The sequence below is a fragment of the Eucyclogobius newberryi genome, unplaced genomic scaffold (genome assembly GCF_026437365.1).
Source record: "Eucyclogobius newberryi isolate DKJ021-1_F unplaced genomic scaffold, fEucNew1.0.hap1 SCAF_10, whole genome shotgun sequence".
In the NCBI taxonomy this organism is placed as follows: domain Eukaryota; kingdom Metazoa; phylum Chordata; class Actinopteri; order Gobiiformes; family Gobiidae; genus Eucyclogobius; species Eucyclogobius newberryi.
In genome coordinates, this window is record NW_027315724.1 from 14,912,528 (window position 1) to 14,940,301 (window position 27,774).

Genomic DNA, 27,774 nt, shown 5'->3' on the forward strand with positions numbered 1-27,774 from the left:
TTAGATGTTTCATGGCAAACCAGGCAGAGTACAATGTAATCAATAGGAATTCTGGCTCTTGACCCCATCTGGGACGTCATCTCATTCTAATTTCCCCATGTGTGGACAATAAAGGATTATCTTATCTTATCTTATCTTATCTTATCTTATCTTATCTTATAATCTGAAAACAACTCATTTAAAAAAAACATTCCAGCAGATGGCGCCCTGCAGCTAATACTTCTCAGTGGTCGTTCCTCCACCACACTGTAGAGGGCGCCACCACAGAAGCGCAGCGCGGACGTGCAGCGCAGAGGAAGGCAGTCCCAGTGCGCTCTCTGCGGCTCTTTCGGATCTTCTCCTGGAGCCACCGCGCGCAGCTTTAGTGTGGCAGTATTTCGGCTTCAGACGAGTGCACATTTGAGGCAATGTTAACCCAGAGCTGAGCGGGACTTTGCGGCTCTACATGACAGGTACGTGCCGCTGCCGCTGCTGCTGCTGCTGCTTGAGCCCGTGCGTGCGCTACGGCGGCGTAGAACGGACGTGGACACGCACCGGAGTTTGCTTCACTCATCTGTCATCTTTTTGTGACGTGTGGTATTTTAGAACGTCTTTAACATTTTTCTTTTTCGTGCGAATTATTGAACACATTTTGAAGTCCACACATGTTTTTAAAAAGCACTTTTGCGCATGTCGCATGAAGCCGCTCGTGGTTAGCCGAGATGTTTAGCACAAGCTAGCGCTGTTGACAGGCATGGCCACGTCCTCAACAGCTGCCACTCCAGATAATGTCACTTTCTCTATGTGAAGGCAAATCCCGGTGGTCACGATTACAACGCTCTGAGTGACGGTGTGGTTTATATAACATGCATTAGTCAAACAAGAGGGAGGAAGAGGCGAGCGACGTTCATCCAGGAAGAGGACTCCCGCTCGCTTTACGTGGTCACTGTGGTTCTTCTTCCTCATGACACTTGCTTAAGCTGAGCTATTGTGCTTTACAGTCAAAGTGGACTTGTAACCAAAGAAACAAGCAGTTAATCAATAAGACATCCGACCTATCAACCTGTTCATAAGTTTGGGTTTTAATGTATCCTTAGGTAAGTCTTGGGTGGGCAGAATATGTTTCCGTCACTGATATATTTAAGGTTGTTGTTCAAAAGGGCAGAGACTGGTTTTGTGGCCCTCACTCTCAAATCTAATGTTCTGAAGTTTATAATGGTCTGAAGTCTGGTTCTCCCTGTGTTCTGTGCTGTCATATCTTCAAGCTGCAGGCCAAGGCTATAATTCATGTGTTTGGTTAAAATGCCTCAACTATGGGCTGCACAATATGTGATATGGCTGTTGATTACAGCAATATCCATAATAGTTTTGTATACATTTTGATTTGTTATACTGAAGCTAAAATGTGTCTTCATTTACTAGTCGGACTATGTTAAAGCAAAAGCTTAACATGAACAAAAACATAAGCCATTTTAAGACTATGAAAACAACACATAACCTAAATGCTTTTCTGTTAAATGGAGCACCTTTTTGGTCAGTGATATATTTAATTTGTTCCAATATACATTATTATGTCATACAATATCGCTGTAGCAATATGTTTTCCATGTATTGTGCAGAATAATTTAAATATAATGCATGTAGAAAAAACATCATACAGACCAGGGGTGTTCACACTGTTTAAATCGAGGCCCACATTTTGAATTGTATACGGAGCGGTGGGCCTTGGATTACAGGATAATGAAGTGAATCATTCAAGATGCTGGTTGAAGGTTTGATAAGTCATTACAGCTTTAATAAGGTTTCAAACGGTCATTGTAGGTCTGCACCTCATCATTAAAAGTACTACTTGTATTGATCATTTGGGCCAATTCAGCAATAAGACAGGGTTTTGTGCCATAACAAGTTATCTATGCCTTTATTATTTTTGGAGTATAAATAAGCTTTCATGAACCTGAGATGTTACTGCTCCTTTAAGGATGTCCGTGTTAACTTGTGAATATGTGGACGAATGTCTTGTAGCTGGTGGAAAGAGCTCTATTGAAGAAGTGACCATCTTTCCTCTGTTTGCTTGTTGTCCTCAGCGTTCACCAGTCATGGAGTGGAACAGATTAGTGACCTTGTGGATTCTCTGCTTGTGTCTCGTCTGCAAGAGTTGGAGCAAACCCCCCACAGCGGACAGTCCAGCGGCTGCTGAAAGTGTGTCGGGTGAGTAAGCATTGGCACAGTTCAGAGGATGTTTTAAATGTGGGTCTATGTTTGCTGTGGCCCTCTGATTGTCAGCGACAGTGTTACTTTACATGCCATATCTTTGTAATTGTGCAAGCACTAAATGTAGCAGAGCTGAGAATAGTCTCCACTAAGCCTGGCCAGCGCATCCAAAGTTTTGAATTGGCCAATGGTGCTAATTTTGGTGGTGGAATATATGGACCAGGGCAATGTCATCATCAAAGAGGATGTTACTACTACGACTTCTCCTTTTAGGACAGGCACAGGCACCTCAGTTTCCTCTTCAAGGATCAATTTGCACACAGTTAATTCAGTTTTTTCATGTAACAATATTTGACTTATGTTACAGTGTCACAATTGGGTAACATATACATATATATGTTTTATTTGTTTAAATGTTTATTTAAATTGTCTTAATATTGAAAAACAACTAAACAAAACCACATTACCAAATAAAAAATATCTTTTGCACACAAAGAGAATCCTTTAAACTATTGCTATGTAGTGCTCAACATATTCACATAAAAAGTCTGTTCCCATTAGAAAAGCAACACACATCACTCTTTGAGATGGGTGTAGTTTATCATGAGGTTGGTAAAAACTCATCAGTTCAGGTAAATTAACAAAAAGTCACACACACGTCACTCATTCCAACAGTTGGAATGTGAAAGTCAACCTCGTTATTGATGTACTTGACATGACATGGCATGAAATGACAAAGCTGACTACATGACGTCTTGCCTGAAGCTTTGTGTCGCATTGTTTCCCACACATTTCTGTTGAAAGTTTAGCGCCACAAACGATACTTCGTTCTTTTATATCATTCTTATTTTTATTCAGTAAAAAATATGTTCTGCTTATTTTTAATCTTTATGCTGTCCTGTCCCTTTTATGTTAATACATATGCATTAAAAAATATGTTCTGCTTATTTTTAGACTGCGGGGGTAAAACAGACTTAAGACGGCCCCATAGTGCCTTCTATTAATGAAAAAAAAGATCCTGCTTATTATTACAGAACTGATCTGCCGCTGAGGGAGAAGACGACACATTGTGTGTTATGAGGAAGCACTAGGGAATGCAGGGGTCAAAGCTTTGCACACATTTGGGGATGACTCTGCAGCAGGGGACTCAGCCTCTCAGTAGAAAAACAAAGCTGCTGGGAAGTTGCTTCTGTGGACACAGGCGCTCAGACAATGACTTGCACAACTCTGCTAAAAGTCGATTGAATGCTATGTAAATATGTTATCTGGTGTCTGTGGAGGTTTGCAAGCCAAATGAGGCTAACTGTCTCTTTGTGTAGGGGAGAACGCTGCTGCATTTTGGTATGTGGCTTGGTAGGTTTCACTGTGCACTGTGCAAGCATTTATGCACAAATGAACGTTCCCCGCCCCTTCACTTCTCCTGGAGCTTTGAGTGGGGTAGTTTTGGTTTCAGCATGTTTAACAAGAAGAACGAGTACATAACTGGTGTATTTTCAATGTCTCTAATACAGTTGATGTCCATTACACATATAATAGTTGGGCCTGTCCTAACATGTTTATGGAGGAAGAATTGCTTATCTCTGCTACTTTAAAAAGACTGTGCTTATGCCTTGAATTATAACATTCTCCTCATCTCAGTCAAATCCTAAAGCTATAAACAAAGTGCAAAGTTCTCACAGGGCTGAGGAGATCATGACTAAATTCAGAAATGTAATGTCTTCAGATACACTTCTGCAACAGTCTTTGCAGACATTGGTATTGCATGCGTGTGCATTACATTGCGGACCATTTTCACTGCTTTAGTGGGTGGTTTGGTCCGTTACTTAAAAAAAAAGCTTTGAAGAATGAGCGCTATTCTAAACTTAATGTGGCAGTAATTTTCCTCAAAGTAAACTACCTTGATCTGCCCTTGATCTGACATGTTTTTACTGACAGAGGATTGGCCAGAGACCTCATCTTGCATTTGTGCTTTATTTCTTTTGTTTTTGGCCTTTAAACTTGCTTCTTCGAGTATCCTTACTATGGCATCTCATGTTTTAGAACTAAAAAAGAAAATATATCAAAGAAAATTGCACTGAAATATATGCCTATTTCAATCGCTCCAACCAGTAGATGGCGCCACCACTCAACAGTGTAGGATCAAATTTGTCTTTACAGGCGACCTCACGGTAAATCTGGGTCTCTGCGCACAGTTTTACTGATAGTGATAAGATGACAGATAAGCACGGAGCGAGTCTGGCGATGATTGATAGACTTTAAAACGGCAGAAAAGAATCTCAGAGCCACGTCAGTTATCCAAGAAACGTCAATAATCACGGAGATTCTGAATGGACGGTTATTTACTGTCATAAGGCTGAGGAGGACAGGATTCCTCAAACCAGTGCGAATGAAGCTAAATGCTTCTAGTTAAAACAAGGTTAAAAGCTTAGTAAATAAAAAAAAAAAGTGCCATAGTGCACCTTTTTTAATAAATGTTTTTGTGGTGTTTTTTTACCTTGCAAAGCATATCCCAACATTAACAAAAACAAAGTATTGTATCGGGAGGTACTATGTAATTACTCAGCCCCAGGACACTGCATGTAAGGCAGGGGTATCCAAACTGTGGACGAGGGCCAAATGCGGCCCTCAGACTAATTTTTGTTGGCCCTCAGGCTTCCTGCTACGTTGGCACAAACAACAAAAAGCAGTACTTTTAACTGTAAAATTTGAAAAATTCAACCCTAATCCATGTTTTTGTTATATACCAACCTAATATTAATGTTCCAACCAAGTCGGGTTTTCTGTGGTCCTCGGACACCCCTGATGTAAGGAATGGGTGATATTGACAAAAATGTATATCTCAATATTTTTGAGGAGTATCCAGATGGTGGTCAGACCAAATTGTGTTGTCCAACAGAAATGTGTTAAAACATAAGGGCTGCACGATTTGACAAAGATATCTTTCGGTAATAGTCATTTGTAACTGTTGCAATTTTGATTTGGATAGGATTCTGTTCAAAGTTTAAAAGCATCCGGGAGAATTGACTGAAAACTGAAATGAGTCTCCCCGAACTGACAAACAATCATGTTTGCACATATCTAAACTACAGGGTTAGCAGTTTTTATGCAGAATAAGACAGATATTTTGTTTGTTTGTGGGGAAAATATAATACACCAACAATTGCAGCCTTTGCTAATTGTGTCTCGTTCAAATTTTGATTATGATTGATCTTGTAGCCCTATAAAACATGTCTTTCAACATATTATTTGTGGTTTATTCATATGTCTGTCAAATGAATCACAAAAAGTGCAGAAATATCACCTTCTACCCTTTATAGGTGTGTTGATTTTTAGTTTTAATCAGCTTTTTGTCACATTTTCTACTATAAACAATGTCCTCGATATTCAAGATGTTCATCTTCAAAACAACATTCACAATATCTGACACGTTGATCTATTGCTCAGCTCTAACTGCATGTATGATTCTTTCACAGGTACTTTTACTGCAGGAGGGTGCACTTGAGTTCAGCGTGCTCCTCATTAGTGGAGCGGTGGATACTAGTGCTGTGGGTGCATGTGTTTCTGGGAAGTCAATACTACGTTTGAAAACTCTCTGTGCCGGAGCAGTGTTTGTCTTAAGATTGTCCACAGAGCCGCCGTGTTATGGTTTCCATTGTTTGCCATCTCCAATACGTACCAAAGTCATTAGGTTTGGGCAGGTTCCTTTCATATGTCTTCAATTACATACAGTACAGTTGGTGCTGTTATATAATCTTCTCCGCACAATGTCTTAGTCTTTTCAGGAAGTGGCAGTTCATTCTTGTCTGTGATAAAGTAGTCTAGTCCCTCAGGAAAACGTTATATCATCAATTGACACAATTTTATGTTCTTTGTAAAATCCTTGTGTTTACAAAAGGTACAACTATGTTCCGCCTTGCTAATGTTTAACCGCAAACAGATCAGATGGCTGTAGAAGCTGTTTGGGCGGCCCCAGAGTCAGTGTTTTTGCATTGTCACTTTAAATTTCTCTTCCTTCAGAATTTTACTCAACTGTGCACAGAATGTCTTCTATAGAAACAGTTTTAATTCATTTTTATTTTTAAACAAAAAACACTGTCATGCAGCACAACTAACACTTTTCTTCAACAATTTCTCAAATGAGTTACTTGTGTCAGAGGCTGGGTTAGCCAACGGTGTTGGCATAAAGATAAGTACATCTATACCTTACTAAAATGACACGCTTATCTTTGAATCTAAATAAGACTTAAGAATGTTGATGCTGTAATCCAAAAGTTGTCCCGCAGTGTGACATTAACAGTCACATATTTGAAAGGCAGTTACATAAAGAGCAGAAGACCAGCACTTCTGTTTCTTCTGTTATTTATGCACAAGAACAAGCTCTGTGTTTCGGGGTTCAACTACAGGTCAAAATTGTTCTTGTTTTTTAAAAGTCCGATTTTTGTGACTACTGTATTTCCTGAGAAGAAAATCTATGTTGGGACAGTTTCATAATTATTAAACTAGGACTATAGACATAGTCAACATGTGATTTTTGAGAGTTTTTTTTAAAATGGCAAATTATCTGCGGAGTGACTTTACACTGCAGCACTTAAAATGTCAAAAATGAAAAGAGTTACACCCAAAATGATTTAATACAATAAAAAGCTTTCTTTACGCTCTTTGTAGAGCTGAATTGTATTTCGCTTCAAAGGCGCACCTCAACGCAGGACAAAAAAAGCATCACACCCTCAAACCCCAAGTACCCACATGAACATTGTTGTCTTTTGTTGTCATTTGATAAACAAGCGTCACTAAATAGTTCATAAAATCAAATCTCCACAGTGAGTGTCAATTCTCATAAAACATCTTGAGTAAATGTTCAATATTTAATAATAAACACCAATCCTCTTGTTTTTGTTCAGATTTCTGTCGCATCGATGTGCCGCTTTGCCACAACGAGAATGCCCTTGTGAGCTTTGAGGCCATCCGGAGTATCCACAAGCAGATGGACGACGATGCCAATGGAAACGTGGACGTGGCGGAGACAGACGGGGTGAGTCAGTCGGGTAGAGGAGCAGAGCCTGTGTGAACTTTGCCAGTCACAAGATCCATCCCATCTGCTCTAGAGCGTCAAAAAGATCTCACTAAACCAGGGCATAATAAAGGAAAAGCACTACTACAGTATAAGTATCATTTACAAGCAGTTTATCTAAGTATTGAATGGTATGTTTTGAAGTAGAGACGGACCAATTTGACTAGCTGATATTTGCACTTTTTGACACAAATCAATATTATGGTTAATAGTTTTGTGAAACCTGCTGCCTAAAGAACACACATAAAGCTTTATTTTAATGTGAAGATTACACTGCACAAAACATGACACTGCTCTCGTTTAGGTTTGTGGTAAAACAGGGCTCTGGGTGAGTTTATATTTGCATATAAAAAAATGATGATAACTTGACCCCGCACATGGATCTAAAATGATTTGCAGAGCTTATGGAGCATCGGTTTCTTTGGATGCTAAACATTTAGCATTGGCCATGAAACAAAACATTAGTCTATTGATCTAGTTTGAAGACATACTATTCAAACGTTACATACTGTCTGTAATTGAGCTAATGGAAAAACTCAGAAGGCTCAAGAAGGCTGTGTAATGGATTGCAAAAATACTGTTGCATTATTGTTGTTACACAAAATGGTTGGGAATTCCCATCCCATGCATTGCCTTCAAAAATGGAAACGGAATTACTAAGTCAGTTGTGCACTTTCATTTGCGTTTGATTTAGCTTGAATAGCTTCTTGTTATCAGTAGTTTATTTTTTCTTTCTTCTTCAAGTTCCTCCGGGAAGACCTGAACTACCACGACCCAAAGGCCAAGCACAACAGCTTTCACGGGGACGATCAGTTCATCAGCGTGGAGGACCTGTGGAAAGCGTGGAAGGGCTCTGAAGGTACAACCGCTCTCACCGCTTCCCTTTGCGTCTGCATCAAACCATCCCACTCAGTTCGGCCGCACGATACGACGGTGGCAGAGCAGAGCATGGCTGTTGACCCTCTCAGCTTCTTGTGTCCCCACTTGTCCTCACTTTGTTAGCACTCACCAAGCACTCAGCAGAGACTAGATTATCAGAGCTGGAGTGTTATCGGTCGTACAGCGCTTCATCGTTCTTGTTTTCCTGTGCGGCGCTTCCTCTCTGCTCCCTGTGCTGGTGACACAGCCTGCATTGCAGAGATACAGCAGCAGTGCTTCAGCAAAAAAAGAAAAGGGGACTATTGCTCAGGATTCAGGTTCACTCTTAGTTGCACTTTGAAAGATATAAAATTAATATGATATTGATTCTGTGAAATGTTTGGCTTGCATACTGGTGATCTGTTTCAAGCCCATAATACTGTTTAATACTTTACTAATGCATGCCAAAATAAAGCTTGCCTGAGGTGCAGAGGCAAATGGTAGCTTTATTACAGCTTTGGACAAAGTTGGCAGATCAGCCGTGAGTGATGGGCCAAAATCACAATTTTGATTATGATTAATTTATAAGTAGCCTTTTACTGTTGTAAATGGCTAACTACAACTATGGAGTGGGTGGGGTTCGAGCATAGAGCAACAGCATTTAAGATTGGGTCCCAGTCTTTTTGTTGTTTTATTAGTACATTGTATATTGGTAAAGCAGCACTTGTGTCAATATGAGGCCGTGCACACTGTTTGTTTAATGAAGTATTTTATCTCTCTTGAACCCGGATGCTGGAGCCAAAAGAGGCGCTCTGATGGATTGCACTTTGCCGTCTGAAAAAAACAACCCAGTTCTAAAGTCCTGTGTGTACCAGAAATAATTTATGTGCCAAAGGGTTAAAAGAGTGACAAAACAATAACTAGATTAAAATACTTTGATCCTCCTGCTGCGGTTTGAAAATGAGGTAACACAGGTTTAAATGGCACGAATTCACAGAGTCCAGATCACCATTAGATTTTTCATCATCATATTGCCCGGAGGTGAAATGATTCATCTGTTTTACCTCATGCAAATCTTTGAGCCACCGACTAGTATAAATGACACAAATATGTCTGTGGTTGTAGTGGTGCTGCTGTCTCTTCTGTCAGCAGAACACATGCTGAATTGGCTTTTTTCCTGTTGTAGTAGCGTGAAGTGCATTCACCGCTTGTAATAATATACTGTAACCTTCTGGCCTTTGAAAAGTAACATATTCTCCCAACAACAGTTCAATGTTACTCTTGTGTGTAATGTGTGTTTTCGGTGTCCACAAAGCATGTCTAATCCCTGTTTTGTGTACACATTTCCCTGACAGTGTATAACTGGACCGTGGACGAGGTGGTGGAGTGGCTCATCTCCTACGTAGAGCTTCCTCAGTATGTGGAGGCAATCCGCAAAATGAACTTTAGTGGCAGTGCCATGCCAAGGTAAGCAATGACATCATGTTATTGATCAGTAAAATGTACTTTGACTGCTTTTTGACAAACACTTTCCAACTATACAGTGCACCTATTAGGCATAACACTATGACATGTTTGTGTGTCAGCAAATGATAATTATGAGAAGACTGGATGTGAGCATCTCAAACTGCAGTTCTTGTGGGGTGTTCCTAGTCCGCAGTGGGCAGTTTATATCTAAAGTGGTCCGAGGAGAAACGGCAACAGGTGATGCACGTGGGAGTGAAGCTTGTTCCAAACGCTGCTGACAACATTCATGGTTCGGTGCATGGATTTAAGCTAATAGAGCTGCTCTTTACTGTTTAAAGGCGGGGTATGTAGCCTGTACCTTTACTGGTTTAATGAAGCACTACCTCCAGAATGATATTATAAACGCCAAATTATACTGTAAACATCTTAAAAGATAAAAATTCTACATGCCCCGCCTTTACCTGTCTCTTCTGTGCCAGTTGAAACGTCCTGTCCCCTTCTTTGGCTGGTGGTCTTTGCACTGTGCCATACTGTTGCAGGGTAGAGTGGTCTCTGTTTGTGTCAGTTTGTGTCCAAAGAAAAAATAATGCACATTACAAATAAAGGTAAATAGAGGTAATCATTGTAATATGACGCTGCACATGCTGTAGGCTGATGTTTTTAGAAGCATTCTTTGCCTTTTCCAGCACCTAGGTTGGAAAAAATCATAGTGATCTTCAGGTTCAGGTGCTGCTGTTTTCTGTGCTGGAAGAAACTGAACCGGTGCAATGTTAGTGTTATGTTCTGTGCTGCTTTCCTTGACATGTCGGTCAGTTTTATCCGCAGCTCAGTGTGTGGTACTGGCATATGGATGACCGTTTAAATGATGGAGACATGCTTTTGTTAGTAAGACTATGTTCTACAGCAAACCGTTTTATTTTACCTTCTGTTGCTCCCAAAGGCTTGCTGTGAAGAATAGCACCCTGACACTGTCTATCCTGAAGATCCTGGACCGGAGCCACGTGCAGAAGCTCCAACTCAAGGCTTTGGACACGGTGCTGTTCGGAGCGCCCCTAAGTACGTCTGCTCTGTGCCTTGTCTTTTCTTTCCATGCTCACACAGACTTTACTAACAGACTTTATACAACTGACGTGAATACGTATAGATCCAGTCCTGTCGTAGCAGATGCCGCTTTATGAAAATGAACAAAGTGGGTAACCTTTGACTAGATCCGAAATGAAAAGGTAATGCAATTGTGACGTGCCAGTGTCTGTGCGTGGCATGTTTCATTGTGAGTGTGTTTGGTAAAAGGCGACTCCCTGTGAGGTCATGAGTGTCTGCTTGTGACAGCCTCTCAAACACACTCCCTCTGCTTTGTCTACACTGATGTTAAATGTTAACATTGGTCTACTAAACCCAGTCATGGCTACTAAATAGGATTGTATAATTCTACTGGTTTGCATCCGCCTCCTTTTACATAAAACAGGCTCTTGCATACTATTGGCGTGCACTGAGGAGAACAAGACGACAGATGATGACAAATGTCTTTCCTGTTTGGACCGAAGCATAGTCAATAAACAAAAGGATTTATCTATCCTTCTCAGACTTGTTATGGTGGATTGTCTATGTTTAGCATCTTAGACCTACATTCTCTGAGACTTCAGCCACGTCAAGTTGAACAATGTGGCCTTGTGTTCACAAATAATATTATTCATCCTGACTGTGGCTAGTTACATGTAGGTTCTATTTAGTTTTGTTGAATAAAGCCAAGTAAGGTTTTATATAATGATAATAATACTGTGACACTAGATATGTTTCTTGTATAATTTAGGGCTGCACCAATCACGTATGTGTATGTATAATTTACTGCATAGTAAGTACGTAATGTGAGAGTGTCACAGTCGACTGCACGTCTGCTCATGTCCAAGCTGCAGCACACAGATCATCGCTCCTGTAGCTCCTGTAGCTCCTGTTGCCCCTGTTTTGCCCCTGTTGCCCCTGTTGCCCCTGTTTTGCCCCTGTTGCCCCTGTTTTGCCCCTGTTGCCCCTGTAGCCCCCTGTAGCTCCTGTAGCTCCTGTAGCCCTTGTAGCCCCTGTAGCCCCTGTTGCCCCTGTTGCTCCTGTTGCCCCTGTTGCCCCTGTTGCCCCTGTTGCCCCTGTAGCCCCTGTTGCCCCTGTAGCTCCTGAGCTCACGTCACACACTGCACTGGGCCTGTGACTGGCCATTATTAATCCACATTACATGTACACTAAAATGTCATGTCTTGTGTTTTTGAATGAAATCTTACATCAAGACTGCACATCCCTTGTGGACTTGTGCGTTTTGATGGTGGCAGAGCTTCCACAGGTTCTATCATCTCAAATTTCTTCAAAACGTTTCAGCTCCTGTATTTGACCAGCCTTGATGCTAGCTGCTATTAGCTTCATATACGCTTCCCACTTCCCTCCTCTCGCTATTGCCAACCTTTAACTTAATTGAATGTTTTACGAATGCTCGAAACATAATTGGCATCATCCTGAATAACTGCTCTCTTTTTTTTACTGAACACCACATCACATGCATTTCTATTTTGTTTCGTAATATTAGCTTCATGTTTGATTGCAGTGAACCGACACAACCACCTGAAGGACTTCATGCTGGTCGTGTCCATAGTGATTGGAATAGGCGGCTGCTGGTTTGCCTACATCCAGAACCGCTACTCCAAAGACCACATGAAGAAGATGATGACGGACCTAGAGGGCCTTCAGCGGGCGGAGCAGAGCCTGCATGACCTGCAGCAGAAGTGAGTTCTTCTATTCTTCTACACAGGTGTATAGTGATCATAGTACATTCAAACTGTACTGCCGCTACTGTGTGAAGCCCGACTGAGCGTGTATAATCTGTAGGCCTTTTCACGGTGTTGTAGAAGTTCAACAAAGAAAGTAGTTTTGTAATCAATGGGGGCAATAATCATAATTTGATTAGAAATGTGATTCATTGCGCAGCCCTAATGGAAAGCAGACAGACAAAAAAGAGAGTACACTTTTTTGCATGAAGAATCATTTGAAATGCAGCATCTTAAGTACAACTGAACGAGTCTCCTTCAAACTCCTGTAAAACATGTGAAAGACCGCTCTGACTAACCTACAGGGAACTTGAGAATCTTCCTGACACAAAGGAACATTGTTCTTATGGGTCTGTGAGTCATAGTTTCTTTAAGTGAAATTTTGAATTGGGACCAAACGCATTTAGTTGCAGAGCAGTCTTAAGAAATATAAACAGACGTTTGGAAATGCCTGCTTGAGAAAGCAGCTTGCATCGTGTTACGTAGGACCATCCATGTACTGTCCAGTACTTCTAGCCTTATGAAACATGTCCTCAAGTGTATTGCCCGTAAGGCATCAGCTGATTTAGTCCTGGAGTCTAAAATAAGATGGATAATCGGCCAAAGCAGAAGCGAAATAATGGAGAATGTGTGGAATGTGCAGTTCCTGCTCTCCTTTAAAGGATCTGCCACACTTCACCTTCCACACAGGTCTGTTCACTCAAACGACAAGCTCAACATCGGGTTGAACACAACATGGAGCAAATAAATAATCGACAATTTAACAAAATAACAAACTGAAAGTTGTCTGCAAAGAAAGAGGTAGAAGTGCTTACATTTTTACACCGTTGTTGGGCAGTTGGGACAGTAAGGCTTGTTGTCAAAGTAGCAATGCAACTTTGCCAAAAGCTCAAAAGGAATGGACATTTCACAGTCCATTAACTCTTACCCTTTCCCAGAATGTATGTTCTCCGTGAAAAGCACAAATACATTCCCTCTTCAGCACTGTAAAGTCATCTACTGGTGGTTTTAAGATCTTACAAGGTGAGAATGTCAGACAAGAACCAGTTTCCCTTTTGATTACATTCTCATAAGAAATTCATAAAAATGTAACCTCATCATTTAAATTGATGACTAGAGTGACTCACCTATGTTATCATACCTTTTGATGAAAGTCTGTGGTCAGTTTGGGTAATTCGATTCAATATTGAAAGCCATTTTATTTCTTTTTGAAAAGGACAAAAATAAATATCCACTGTTTAACAACACAAATGGGCTCATCTGTTGCAGTTTCATTAAGTCCGTTTTTTATAGTTGGATTGTGCTAAAACAAAGATTAAAGTCATAAATTGAGTAACAGAGCTTCAAACGGAGCAGTGCCTCCGGTTAGCTTCACAACACAGGAATGTTGATCACGTGAAACTCGTCAATAGCAGTTATCTTATCTTATATTCAATTGGATCTCAAATCTTATGTATTTATCACAACTTGCAACTGCAGTTTACTAATTTAGTAATTCAATAATTGTCTTCTGGACTATGTGGATTTGTAAACATGCCCTGAGCTGAGAGAAGACGAGATTAGACAAAACGGAAATTATTTGACAATGACTCCGGGAAACACACATTTTGTATAAACCAACAGAATTCATCTGGGCCAAATTTAGTCAAAATCTCAAGCTCAAGGGCCGTTTATGATCCAACAACCAACCGACTAATGGAAAGAACAGTCACTAGACTAATTAGTGAAATAATTGTAGTTGCAGCCCTATTTCCCAGACGTTGCCACCCACTGTCGAGCCCGAAACTATATCGGCCAATCTCATCTATAAACCTGTCGCCACTTGTTGGATCCGCGTTTCCTCCCTTGTGTTCCCGTCTGCTTGTGACAGTAGCTCTGTGTGAAAAAGCTAAGTTAGGTTGGCCGTTCTGTGCTCTCTGATCCCTGCTACCAGCTGCACTCTTTCCATACCTTGAGCACGTCCCGGAGCGGTGTCGAGTAGCACAGAGAGAGAGGAGGGTTTTCTCCTGCGTCCCATGGCCCGGCGACGGCGGTGTAGGCCCGACCGGCCATCCATTACACCGGCTCCAGGTCTAATTCAGGCTGGCTGGACCGGAAAACAAGGTCGATTTGTTCAGAACAGGAGACTTTAGACTTCATGACTTAACACTTGCAGGACTTTCATGCTGTGTTCCTGTCGACGGAGGAAGCGACAGTTGGCGTTTGTGTTGTTGGTGCCAGTGCTCCCAAATCCATGTGAGAGAATAGCAGAGGTCAGGGTCTAAAGCATTAGCAGCACCCTGCACAGATACATTTTCCACAGTGGACTCCCGGGATCACCTTTCCTTTCTCTGGACACTTTGGCCGGCCATGCTCCCCAAGCTGGAGAGTGCTGCCCTCTTGTGACTCTTCAGTGGTATTGCTGTGTTTGTGTGTCCTTGTAGTGACCAGTATAATTGTGTGTGAGGAAAAGTGACATTAATAAATCTCAGATAGAAACGCTCAATTGTCAAATGTCTGTCAAATTGATCACAAAAGTGCTGCTTTATCACCTTATACAGTCATTTCAAAGTTTACAACATTATGTATTTCATTTTTATTTTTAATATTCTTTTTTTTATTCTTTACTATAACTGATATTCTTGAAGTTAAAATGTTAAATTACGTCAAAATAATGATAATTTTAATATTTTCCCCACCTCTAGGTAATAGTTATCAAGAGCAGTGTTTTTCAAGTTTTTTGAGTTGCGTTTGTTTTTTTTGTTTTTGTGTGAATGTTTCCCCGGCCCACCACCTACTGAAGCATTACCAAATCTAAACTTTTAGTGAAAAAATGTGGCATGTAATTTGGCAAGTAATGGTTTGGTACAGAAGTAAGTTCAAGACACTCCAAAAGTTTAAATTATTCAATTCAGTTTGAGGCACACCTGGCAATACCTCAAGGCACTCTGGTGGAAGATCGAGGATATAAGAGCATAAAATAAAAGCATAATTGGATTAGCTTCAGCAACAGCAGCAGGCCCACATTCACTTTTTTTTTTACACTTTTTTTGAACAGCCCCAGAGTTTGAGTGGTGATTATGCAATGTTTGCCGGGTTACTCTGACAGTGGCTGGGAGACGGTGTAATAGGCCGGTGTAAAAATATCCCTGTTGACATCTCCTGTGTTTCTACTGTGCTGGTGGGAAAAGGCATGCTGACAGCTGTCCATTCCCCGCTCGGCTCGCTCATGGCACATTAGAGTTGCTGAGCAGCTGAACCGCACAGCGCTTTCTCTGGGTTAGCCATTGTTTCCGGTTACACATTTTTTATAGGAGACGTCCTTAGTGACATAATCGGGATTTTTTTTTTTAAGGCTCATTAAGCGAGAGTTAATTTGTTGTTTCACGGACTTTCCTTGGCATTTTTTTAAGAGGGGAGGACGGAATAAAAATAAAAGTAAAATTGTATTTTCACGTCGTCACGAGTTGAATTTAAAGATAAGATTTTATTCTAAATACATTTCTTGGATTCTTAAAATATAGGCCCTACTACCACCTCTCTACAATATCTACATAATTATAGTTATAAATGCAAGATATTGAAAATAACCCTTATACTGAGCAGTGTAAAAAATGCCTTTAAAAAAAAGCCTTCAAAAAAGATGGCTCCAGCAAAATGTCAATGATGTAAGATAATAAATGCACCACTGGTGTGCAGCCTGTTTTGATTAAATGTTGTGAACATTTAATCACAACATCTACTTTTAGACCACTTTTTGTAGTCTAAAAGTAGACTACAAAAAGTGATTGCCTTTACCCTAAGCCTGGTGAATGGATGAACTTCACCTTTAATGTGGAGTTCTATGATGGCCTGTATTCATGTTGAACACCCTCACATCCATTGTCATTTGTTTTTAAAGTAAACATTCCTCCTCGAGGTTTCAGAGACGAACTAACTGCTAAATGGAAGGTGGAACTCACAGTGATCAGACAGAAAGTAGTCCCAGACTGACAGCTTCTCAGACAATGAATCATCCCGTGACCAAACAATTCGGCTTGATAAACTTTATTAAGTCTTGACAGGAACACAAAGTGTGCAATCAATGAATAATGTCTTATTGAGCTAGCTTAAATTTGGCCACAGTGATTGTGGCGTAGGAATCTTGAAAAATTTATAAAGCCATTTGAAAGTCCATTATTCATAAAGTTGTCGGTGTGATCCCGCATTCGTCCAGGAGTGTTCCATTGTTGAAAAAGATTCAGTTGTAGTCATGTATTTAGGAAAAATGAAGTCGGAGTCCAGATGACTACAACTGAATCTTTTTTTATAACTATCACAACATTTTGAAAGGGCCTGTAGTTAATGATTGAGCTGGGTAATTGTTAACAGCCCATAATTACTGGGCAAATCCCCATTAATTAGAAACTGGTGCAAAGTTCAACATCTTGTCAGCACAAATTGCAGTCCAGAATGGTTAGGCCTCAGGTCGCTTTTTTCACTAATTGGTCTTTGTTTGCTACATCGTTCAAAGTACTCATTCAACCAAATAGGGCTAATGTAACTGTTAGTATTGAAATTGTCCAAAATGATGGGATAAGAAATAGGCTCTGTACTTGATACCGATTTCGATACCACAAGGATGTTGAATAAAATGATATCGCACTTTTATAGTTGTTTTCAACACAAAATAAATAACAAATGTTCCTGTGAGATCTCATTAAGCTCAAGATCATTCTAAAATGATTCAAGAAAGGTCAAGTATCAATGAGTAGCTATTTTCAATATTAGTTTTAGTATATAATATTAGTGTCTGATTTTTGAGACTTTGGACAACCCTGAATGATTTAACACCTGACAAACATGGCCTTACCCCATTGTGCAAGGCTCTGAGATGTCCAACTTTTCAAAGAGCAATGAGAATTACAAAGTCTTCATTTCAATAAACATGTATACATTACAACAATGGCTTATAACCAGACATTTGGGATTTCGTGTCCTTCTGAAGTTGTCCTTAGGCAGGCCACCGGTACTTCCCTTTGCACAAGGTTTTGAATGTGACATTGTCGTGGTTAAACAGGCTGTGTCTGTCAGTCTGCCCCAGAGCATATTTAGCATTTAATGTTTGTTTGACCTCAGTTGAATCCTGTTTTCCTCCTTTTTTCCCCTAAGTAAATTGTATATTGTGCATCTTCATTGCGCTCCAGGCTGCAGATTGCGCAGGAGGAGCACCGCACAGTTGAGGTGGAGAAGGTAAACCTGGAGCAAAAGCTGAGAGATGAGATAAACACTGCCAAACAGGAAGCCCAGCGTCTGAGGGAGCTTCGAGAGGGCACCGTGAATGAGCTGAGCCGGCAGAAGTACGCTGAGGAGGAACTAGAACAGGTATTACCGCTTTTAAGGATTAAGGCCAACACTACATCTGTCAATTAAGATTAACACAATTCCTCATTTTCCTGTAATGAATAATAGGATGTTAGATATGAGCCAGAGGTTGCACATGTATCGTCTTAAAAATAATGTGGAAATCACTGTTTTGGAATGTAGAATATGAAGGATACACTTTCCAACAGTGATTTACAGTGTGATCTTGTAAGATAACTGGTCATTTCCATAGGTGCGCATGGCTTTGAAAAAGGCTGAAAAGGAGCTGGAGTCCCGGAGCGGCTGGTCTCCCCCCGAGCCGCTCCAGAAGTGGCTGCAGCTCACACATGAGGTAGAAGTGCAGTACTACAACATCAAGAAGCAGAACGCAGAACGGCAGCTCCTACTGGCCAAAGAGGGGGTATGCGTCCACACGCCTGTTAAACAAGCCTGCCATAGGGCCAATGTAAATGTCCATGTTGATTTTCACAGGCAGAAAAGATCAAGAAAAAGAGGAACACGCTCTTTGGGACTTTCCACGTGGCGCACAGCTCTTCTCTAGACGATGTGGACCACAAAATATTGGCAGCAAAGTAAGACGCTTCAATTTTGAAAACTTCAAATGTCAAACTTTTGAATGGTGCAAGTTTGTTCCGGATGTCTTTCACACAAATTGGGAAGTCTGTTGTTTGACACTAGAACAGAATATTGTCAGATTTAACCATTTATGTGGCGGTTAAACTCTCAGATCCTTGTTTGTGTGGAGATTGTTTGCTGTAACAGGTCACAGATTATCTTGTATGTGAAGTGGAAGTGTCTCGACCATCTCCCAGTTCAGAAGTATTTTTTGTTGTAATCTTCGAACTCCCTTTGAAATCAAATCAAATCAATTTATTTTTGTAAGGCCCAAAATCACAACAACAGTCGCCTCTGAGGGCCGAATCAACAATGTCAGTGGTGGCAATGGAGTCAGACAATGTCTGTGGGGACGAGGGACGATGTCCCAGGGTCCTCTGTCCTTAGACTCTCCTTCTCGGCCAGGAAAAACTACAAAAAAAAACTCTTTGGGAAAAAAGCGTAGAAACCTGCAGGAGTTCCAGTGAAGGAGAGATCCGACTCTCACAGACGGACAGACGGACACGAGGGAGACTGGAGCTGGACCCACTCTTCAGGCAGATGAGGGATCGTCTGAGTCGAGCTGGACCCACTCCTCAGGCAGATGAGGGACCGTCCACACAGGGCAGGGACCACTTCACCAGGGGAGGGGCATCTGGGTCCACAGGTCCTCAGGAGTGAGAAGAAAGAAAAGAAGGCGGTGAACAGTTTGCAAGTGGAATTAAAAAATAAATATTGTTTGATAGAATAAGTAGTCAGAAGAAGAAGAGGATAGTGCTCAAGCTGCCATACTTCCCCCAGCATAGTTGCTCCTAGGGCAGCATAGCTAGAGCTGTGGGTTTATGTTTCTGTTCCTAACTAGTCTGACCATAAGCGATTTCGAAGAGGAACGTTTTAAGCCTGGACTTAAATGAAGAGACTGTGTCAGCATATTTAACATGGGTCGGGAGCTGATTCCATAACACAGGAGCTTGGTAGCTAAACGCTCGACCTCCTACAGTACTTTTAGAGACTCTTGGCACCACCAGAAGGCCAGCATTCTGAGAGCGAAGAGCTCTGTTTGGATGATATGGTTCTATAGCATCTTTGAGGTAGGATTGGGCCATGTCATTTATGGCTTTGTAGGTCAGGAGTAGAATTTTAAATTTGATTCTAAACTGGACGGGGAGCCAGTGAAGAGACTTCATCACCGGCGTAATGTGCTCTCTTCTTTTTGTTCCTGTTAGTAATCTTGCTGCTGCATTTTGAACCAGTTGAAAGCTTTTTATGGAGCTTTTAGGACACACTGCAAGCAGGGAGTTACAGTAGTCTAATCTAGTCGTTACAAATGCATGGATACGTTTTTCAGCATCACTTTTAGGCAGGATTCTTCTGATTTTGGCTATGTTGCGCAAATGGAAATAGGCTGTTTTACAAGCTTGATTGATTTATATGGGCTTTAAATGAGGGCTCCTGGTCAAATAAGACTCCAAGATTTCTTACAGTAGAACTAGAGGCTACACTAACATTGTCCAGTGTCACTATCTGCTCAGATAGAGCGTCTCATAGATGCTTAGGGCCAAGCACAATGACCTCGGTTTTTTCAGGGTTAAGAAGCAGGTAGTTAAGTGTCATCCAGGTTTTTATCTCCTTCACACAAGCACTAAGTCTGTCTACTTGATCGCTCTGATCAGGTTTCATTGATAAATACAGCGTGTCATCTGCATAGCAATGGAAGTGCCATGCTTTCTGATAATGTTGCCTAATGGCAGCATATAAAGAGTAAACAGAATTGGACCGAGTACTGAACCCTGTGGCACACCGTAAGTTACTTTAGAGCTTGGTGAGGAGCTCTGGTTTACATTAACGAATTGGTACCTATCAGATGAATAGGATTCAAACCAGTTGAGGGCGGGGCCTCTGACACCTACATCACATTCTAACCTCTGCAGTAGAATGTTGTGGTCGATGGTGTCAAACGCTGCGCTCAGGTCCAACAGAACCAGGATTGAGACCAGTCCATCATCAGCAGCTAATAACAAATAATTTGTGACTTTAACGTTAACAGTTTCAGTGCTGTGGTGGGCTCTGAACCCTGACTGGAAAACTTCAAATAAGTTATTGTCCTGCAGGTGGCGACAAAGCTGTTTTACTACAACTTTTTCAAGGATTTTAGAGACGAAGGGAAGATTTGAAATAGGTCTGTAGTTTACCAATAGGTCGGCATCTAGATTAGGCTTTTTCAGAAGAGGTTTAATGACTGCATGTTTGAAGGACTGTGGAACATAACCACTTTCGAGTGAAGTATTTATTATGTTAAGAATAGGGTCTATAATTAGGGGGAGAATGTCTTTGAGGAGTCTGCTTGGAATGGGGTCTAGGACACAAGTTGAGCTTTTAGAGGACATAATGGCTGAAGTTATCTCTGCTTGATCAACAGCTGTGAACCTTTCTAAATTTACAGGTGGATTTATATGGGACGTTAGATTTACAGCTTGGGCTAGTTCAGGGCTAATAGCGGGGGTAATTTCATCTAATTTATCTCTGATTGTTTTGAGAAATGCCGTCGTGTTGTTTTCAGGCAGGCTCTGGGTGAAGTGACGGCCGCTCTGAGGGAGAGACTGCACCGGTGGCAGCAGATCGAGATCCTCACGGGCTTCAACATCGTCAACAACCCCGGGCTGCCCTCCCTGGCCTCGGCTCTCAACCTGGACACCAGTTTCGTGGGAGGAAGAGCCACGCCGCAGCACTTCATCATGACCGACGACATGGAGGAGCTGGAGGAGGACATCATGCCTGGAACTCTGTCATGTAAGACTTCATCTGAGTCTGGGAGCCTGTCTGGGGGCAGTAGCAGCCGGAGCTCTAAGCACTCTAAGGGAAACCCAGGGAAAAGCAAAAGCCAGCACACATAAGATTTGGACCGTAACTGTCTCATGTGGGGCTGAGCCAAGGATTTGATCTTCCACAAGTGTTTACATTTGTCCTACGTGCCATGTGTAAACTCACAACTGTCCTGTTTTCACAAGTTTAGTTCATGTCATGACCTTTGTTCATTGTTTTTCTTTTTGGAAAGGTGTTTGCTTGAATCAGGATACAAATTGAAAGTATAACTGTGACCAACTTTTTTCAAATCAGGAAACAAAATATATATTTTCTTATTTTAAACGTCTGTGTGCTGCTATTTTTGTAGTGGTTTGCTAATTTAAACATGTTTTATGTTACCAAAAGTTAGAACCATTAGTCACTGGAATCAGAGGTAAAATAATTCTGTAGAACAGCCACAAGAAGCCGTTTGGTCCCAACATTCTGTGGCTTTCTTTTGAAACACTAAAGTTTACAACAGAAAATTGCATGGGCTTTGTGCAATTGTGTACAAGGGTTTTACTTGTGTAGTTTGGTGGCAGAACAGTTGAACTGTGGCTTTGTGTCGCTCTCTCTCTCTCTCTCTCTCTCTGGCTGGAGTCTCTAAGCCCTCTAAGGCTTTGTTTGGGTCTTTATGCTTTTTCATATCAATTCTTAGTTTGTCTGCATAATATTTCTGGAAGAACAACTTTCAACAAAAACATGAATAAAAAATACTTATAAAAAATACTTAAACTAACTTGAATATTTGCACTTTAAACAACATCAAAATATAATTTGTAGGACTCTCACTCACCCATATTTAAGACATTACATCCACATGCACGTTATCAAGCAAAGATTTCCCCAATAATTGTATTTATAAGGAACACATAAACACAATAAAAGAACTTAACCATTAGTATTTTGAGTAGGACCACCCCCTCTTCATTCTCCTCCATAAGACTGAACACATAACATGATTCATTTAATACTGTATTTCTAATCCTACACTTGGTCTGACTTTAGTGTAAAACAGCTGATACAAGAGTAGCTCAAATGGAGAGCCTGAACAAACCAAAGGCCAATCGATGTGCGACAGTGGCTCAGGTGGTCAGCAGGTCAGCAGTCGTCTTATAAGTGGGTAGAGGCTGTATCCCAGCACAAATGACTAATGCTTTCTCTTGTGGCACATGCAAAGTGCTGTGTGAGTGAGGCTTTGCTGGTGTTTAGGCTCAGCTGTGGTTACTGTAGTAGTTCAACTTTGTATTTTCAACTTTGACAACCTTCTCAAAGAGCCTTCCTCAGAAACGAAATGTTATTTCTCAGTCGGGATGTCACAACATCCCATTTTTGTGTTATGAATGTGAGTAAAAATCAATTATTCATGATTATGCGACCAAAGGTGAGATCTCATTTTGATTGAAAAACATTTAGTTAATGTGACAAAAAAACAGATAAAGTAGTTTACATTTAGCTGTATTTTTAAGACTTTAGATTGAACTAAAAATACTTACTGTAAATTTGCTGCAAAGATGTCATGAATATTAATTTCTAATTCTTCCTTCTCGCTTTATACCGTGACCTGAATAATCAAATCGATTGCTCTGTATATTTCATGCCCACAACAGCATTAAACACAGTCAGGTCAGATCATGGGAGCACTTGCTGACCCTGTAGGACGTTTAAGGTGTGACTGAAGCTAACCGTGAGGACGTGACTGTCTCCATTTGTCCCTTCATGACTGTCTGGCCTTGCTGCAGATGCACGACCGGAGCGGAGAGCCAGTGAGCGGTGGTCCGTCTCCCCCGCCGACCAGCGCCTCAGCAGGAAATACTCCGGTTGGACATTACTTCATGCCACCACCACCACCTCTTCCTCCTCCTCTTCCTCCTCCTCCTCGTCCTCGTCCTCCTCCTCCTCCTCCTCCTCCTCCTCCCCCTCCTCCCTCACCCGCCTCTCCCCGATCCTTCAGTTGTCAAAGCAGCTACCGCGTTTCATTACAGCAGCGAGTTGACCTCTGCTCAATGGAACACTGCGGCGTTCATTTTGCAGTTTCATTATTCTGTCCTGCTCTTTTGTACGTGTCGTCTTTGTGTTCTTCTTGTTGTTGTCGGTGTCAAAGGGACTTGTCTTCATCGTGTCTGTGTTGTTGACTCATTTGTAAAGATTTGACACAGGTGCTGGTAACTAAAAACATATCGCTCTTGGACTCCATTTTGATATTTGTGTAACACTTGACTACAGCCAGATTTATAGACGCTTCAAAAACTTTCTAAATTCTGGAATGGAGGCAAAGATGAAGTGGAAAGTAATGTGATTTCAATGGAGAAACTGGGATTTCCCATAGAACGTTGCATTATTTATAAGTTTGAGTCTACAAAAAGTATTTGTTTACATGTTTTGTCATAGAAAAACACATTAACTACAACTTCTACTCTACTTAAAACCCTTTGCATTTAGATCTGAGCCTCTATTACGGAATTTAGAACTTTTTATGACACTTTAAAGGGTAAATCATGTTTTTAGTTATGGAGCCAGTGACGAGCCAACCCTTGGCCTCTTTTCTCCCTCTCCCTTTGAATACCGCTGTTGTTTTTGTGCCCACAGCTCCCAGTATGATGTCCCTGCGCCAACGCCACATTGACCCGCAGCTGGCCATGGGCTCCCAGAGGTTGGTAGAGGGCTCCATGACGGCAGGGCAGCAGGCGGAGGGCTCGTACGCCAGGCTGAGGCAGGCGCGCAGTCAGTCGTTCGGCCCGCTGGACTCTCTGCCCCCGTCCCTGTCCTCCGCCGTGTCGCACCCGTCCATCCCTTTCTCCGCCTTCAGCCATCCTGTGTCCTCTCTGTCCTCCTCTGCCTCCTGTCTGCCCAGCGCTGTCTTCCACTCGTCTTCTTTTCAGCCCATGGACCCCATTCCCGACGTGTCTCTGTCCGAGCTGTCGTCGTGCAGCGGCAGCCTTGGGTATCCATCGCCCCGCTGTGTGGCCCTCAGGCGGCTTGTGCATGGGACTGCAGCTGCTTCATTACATCTTTCATAAAGCACTGGAGACGTGGAGATTAGATTAAGGACAATTATCGGATTGTGAATGCGATGCCATTTTTATCAACACAATTCTGCACACAATTGCTTATTTTGATCACATATACAATGCAGTAGCACTTTAGATACTACATTATTAACAGCTAAAGTAACAAGCATGCATTTTGAATTGGGCTACAATGATTCATTATATAAAAAAGATATTGCAATGATAGTTTGGATGAGTCTAACTCTCAAACACAAACGAAAAGACTTGATCACAAACGAGAATAAACCATTTCTGATTTTCATCACAATAGTTTATTAGTAAATATTCTCTATCTAGAAGCCTTAAGTCATATTTCAACATTCATTTGGTTGATAATTTAATTTAAATGTCTCAATTCAAAATATAAATGATTGTTTAACTTGTAAAGTAATTGTTAGTTTCAGGCCTTATTTAGAACATGTTTTATAAACTGAAGGGTAAGATGTTCCACCTGGATGAGATATGAAGTTATATATTCGATTTAGAAAAGGCAAGCTTTGCAATTGGCTATTGGGTTCTGACATGACATATTTTTGCTGTCTTCTTGATGTGCTCTAAGTCTCGTTTCATAAGCGTGACATGCTTTCCTGCTGTGTTTGGCTGTGGCATTAACAAGTGGCTTTAAGTGCGTACTGTTCATAACTGCTGTCATTATTCTCTTCTAACCAGCGTCTCTTCGCACAGGCACCTAAACCGCTCGGACTCTGACTCGGCCCTGTCCTTGTCCCAAGTGGGCGACCGGCTGGCGGCCTACGGCTCCAAAGGCCACATGATGAAGCCCACCTCACTGCTCTATGGCCTGTCCCGACACGCCGACGACACGGTCTCCCTCCACGGCCTCACCCCAAACGGAGGCAGCCGTGTGTTGGACATGGGCCAGGGTGAAGCGCTCGCCGACAGCCCCATCCTCATGAAGAAGCTTTATGGTTTGGAGAGCCCAAACAGCGTCGGGGACACATACATGTCCGAGTCGTCCCGTTCTCTCAGCCCCAACTCCACTGAACCTGACACCCCCTCCCCCATGGGCCAAGGGGTGGCCATGGTGGGATCAAAGGGCAACACCCGCATCCCCCAGCTCTCCTCCAAGAAGAGCCCTGTGGAGGAAGACAGCTGCTCCACAGGAGACGATACGGATTCTACTGCCAGTCGCAAGAAACACCCCTTCAAAATCTTCAAGAAGCAGAAGAAATAGGCTCAATGAACTAGTATTATTTTAGTTTGTCATTTGGTTTTGGGTCCGGTGACGGCACGCTTTTGTCCCTTTGTATATTTGTAGGATTGGTACCTACCAGGTGGAGTATGGGAGCAGTTTAACTGGCTTTTCATAATTACTGTAGAATATGGGCTTTGGTAGTATGTATATTGGATTGTAAAGTATTTATTGAGTTGGAAATTGGTGCCACTCAAACTGGTGTGTGTCTCTGAGGTTTCTTTTGTGTTTCTTTACCTCTTTGCATGTCTTCACTTTGGTTTGAATGCCTGTTTGCTTGGTTCTTGTTATCTTGTTACTTTGGCTACAAGTCAAAATGAAAGCACTCTCCTTTATATCAATGATTGTCTTTAATTTAATTCAGCTTAAAGTGGCATTGTCAAGACAAAACCGCTAATCACATTTTGGTCCTAGAGTGAGGTTTACGGCACAGTGGTGCAGCGGTTGGCACTCCGGCCTCACAACAAGAAGGCTCCGGATTTGACTCCCAGATGGCTTGGGGTCTTTCTCTTTAGAGTTTGCATGTTCTCCCTGTCCCTGCATAGGTTTCCACTACCACTTAAACATGTAGAGTAGGCTCCTCCTTCTGGGGCAGGACTCGCCTGAACATGAGATTCCAAATCTTTCCTGGTTGAATAAATATTAAATCATATTTGGTTAGTTCTAAATTGGTTCAGTTGTGATGACAATGTTCTCAAACACAGTTAATGTACTACTATTACAGGGTGGAGCAATACAAAGGCATATCATGTTTTTAAATTCAGTGTTGACACTGAGTGCTTGTGAGCACAGTACAGGTACAGAATATATTTATCAGTAATGATTCACAATGATCTCCTTGTACTCCAAACTGAGCACACAGAATTATTGTGGCTATGCAGGGCAAATATTTTGTATGTACATATGAACCTTCTTTTTCTACACATTTGCAGCAATTTTGTCAGTGATTTTTTTGCTGGAAAAAGGGCTCTGGATTCAGTACTTCAGAAAAGTGTACGAGTTTAATCTATTAAATCGTGACTTATTTTTTGGACAAAAAACAATCATGTGCCAAAGGTCTTGCTTGCAGAGGCTCCTCTTGTATGTGTTGCCCTTCTGCAGCCCCACTAAGGCTATTTGATCCCACCCTCACCCCTGTCCTTCTGCCGCTCCCCCGTCCCCCTGCCTCTCCCCCATCCCTCTGTGGCTCCCCCGTCCCTCTGCCGCTCCCCCATCCCTCTGTGGCTCCCCCGTCCCCCTGCCGCTCCCCCATCCCTCTGTGGCTCCCCCGTCCCTCTGACGCTCCCCCGTCCCTCTGCCGCTCCCCCATCCCTCTGTGGCTCCCCCGTCCCTCTGCCGCTCCCCCATCCCTCTGTGGCTCCTCTGACGCTCCCCCATCCCTCTGTGGCTCTCCCGTCCCTCTGCCGCTCCCCCATCCCTCTGTGGCTCCTCTGACGCTCCCCCGTCCCTCTGTGGCTCCCCCGTCCCAGTCTTGTTGGTTTGTGGCTTTGGAGCACTAGCTTCATCCAAGTGCTCTGTTAATGAATGTTTGGTCTCTGGGTGAACACAGAAAATATGCAACGTTGGAAGTGTCAAATGTTTGGGGTGCAGGTTTCTTTTTCCCTCAGTTATTAAATCTAATAGAATTCCGTGGCCCTCGATTGTGACCCCATTATACAAGTTTTCCTCAAACTTTTATGGCTTGTATTTATTCGATTTTCTCTGGGTACTGGATATCGGACACTGCATAAAGAAAAAGATCCAATGAAAAGGGCTTGTATGAAATGTATTTTAATGTATTTGTTACTTCAGATTAACACGGTACTGCTTTAGATACCAGGGTTACACACTGTTGAAGCATTGGAGGAACTCAAAATATTTCTGATTTCTTGGTTTTACCTAAACCATTTAATGTGCTATTTTTTTAAACCTGAAGTATGTCCACATGCTCAATTAAACCAAATCTAAAATGAGTTGCACAAATGGATTGGAAAAACTACAGTTTTTATAAACTAGTCTATATTGCACGAGTACTGTAAATATGGATGCCATCTGAATGTGTGTGCATCTGAAGAATGCACTGTTGTGTTGACGCATGTCATCTGCTATAATGCCACATACTATTATTCAACACATACAAAAAACACTTCTGATGAATGATCTAAGCAGAGCACATATTTCCTGATCCTCTTTTTAAACAAAGTCTTCTTTATGATTACGACAAACGGTATATTTGTACTTTTGCATCTCCTGTGATGACCAAGACTTATGGCACTCTTGCATGAAAGCAATAAACTATTTTAAACTAGCAAGTTCCTACTCTGGGTTCATTTCTTCACAAATTGTACAAGGCTGTTCTGTGTT

General features: G+C 41.8%; 1 protein-coding gene across 4 annotated transcripts; it reads left to right on the plus strand.

Annotated features, from left to right (window-relative positions):
• Positions 1-294: 294 nt before the first annotated feature.
• Positions 295-27,718, plus strand: stim1a (stromal interaction molecule 1a). Of its 4 annotated transcripts, none has more exons than XM_072461721.1 (14): positions 295-452; positions 2,064-2,187; positions 7,092-7,222; positions 8,006-8,120; positions 9,475-9,586; positions 10,527-10,642; positions 12,171-12,348; positions 17,556-17,733; positions 17,966-18,133; positions 18,205-18,305; positions 20,888-21,117; positions 22,914-22,991; positions 23,761-24,115; positions 24,906-27,718. In XM_072461721.1, the coding sequence occupies exons 2-14, from the start codon at positions 2,076-2,078 to the stop codon at positions 25,411-25,413; spliced, it is 2,382 nt and encodes a 793-aa protein (XP_072317822.1). In that variant the 5' UTR covers positions 295-452; positions 2,064-2,075; the 3' UTR covers positions 25,414-27,718. The 4 variants fall into 4 exon arrangements, with proteins under 4 accessions (XP_072317822.1, XP_072317838.1, XP_072317830.1 ...); XM_072461737.1 differs by having other exon boundaries at positions 23,761-23,824; XM_072461729.1 differs by lacking the exon at positions 22,914-22,991.
• The last annotated feature ends 56 nt before the right edge of the window (positions 27,719-27,774 follow it).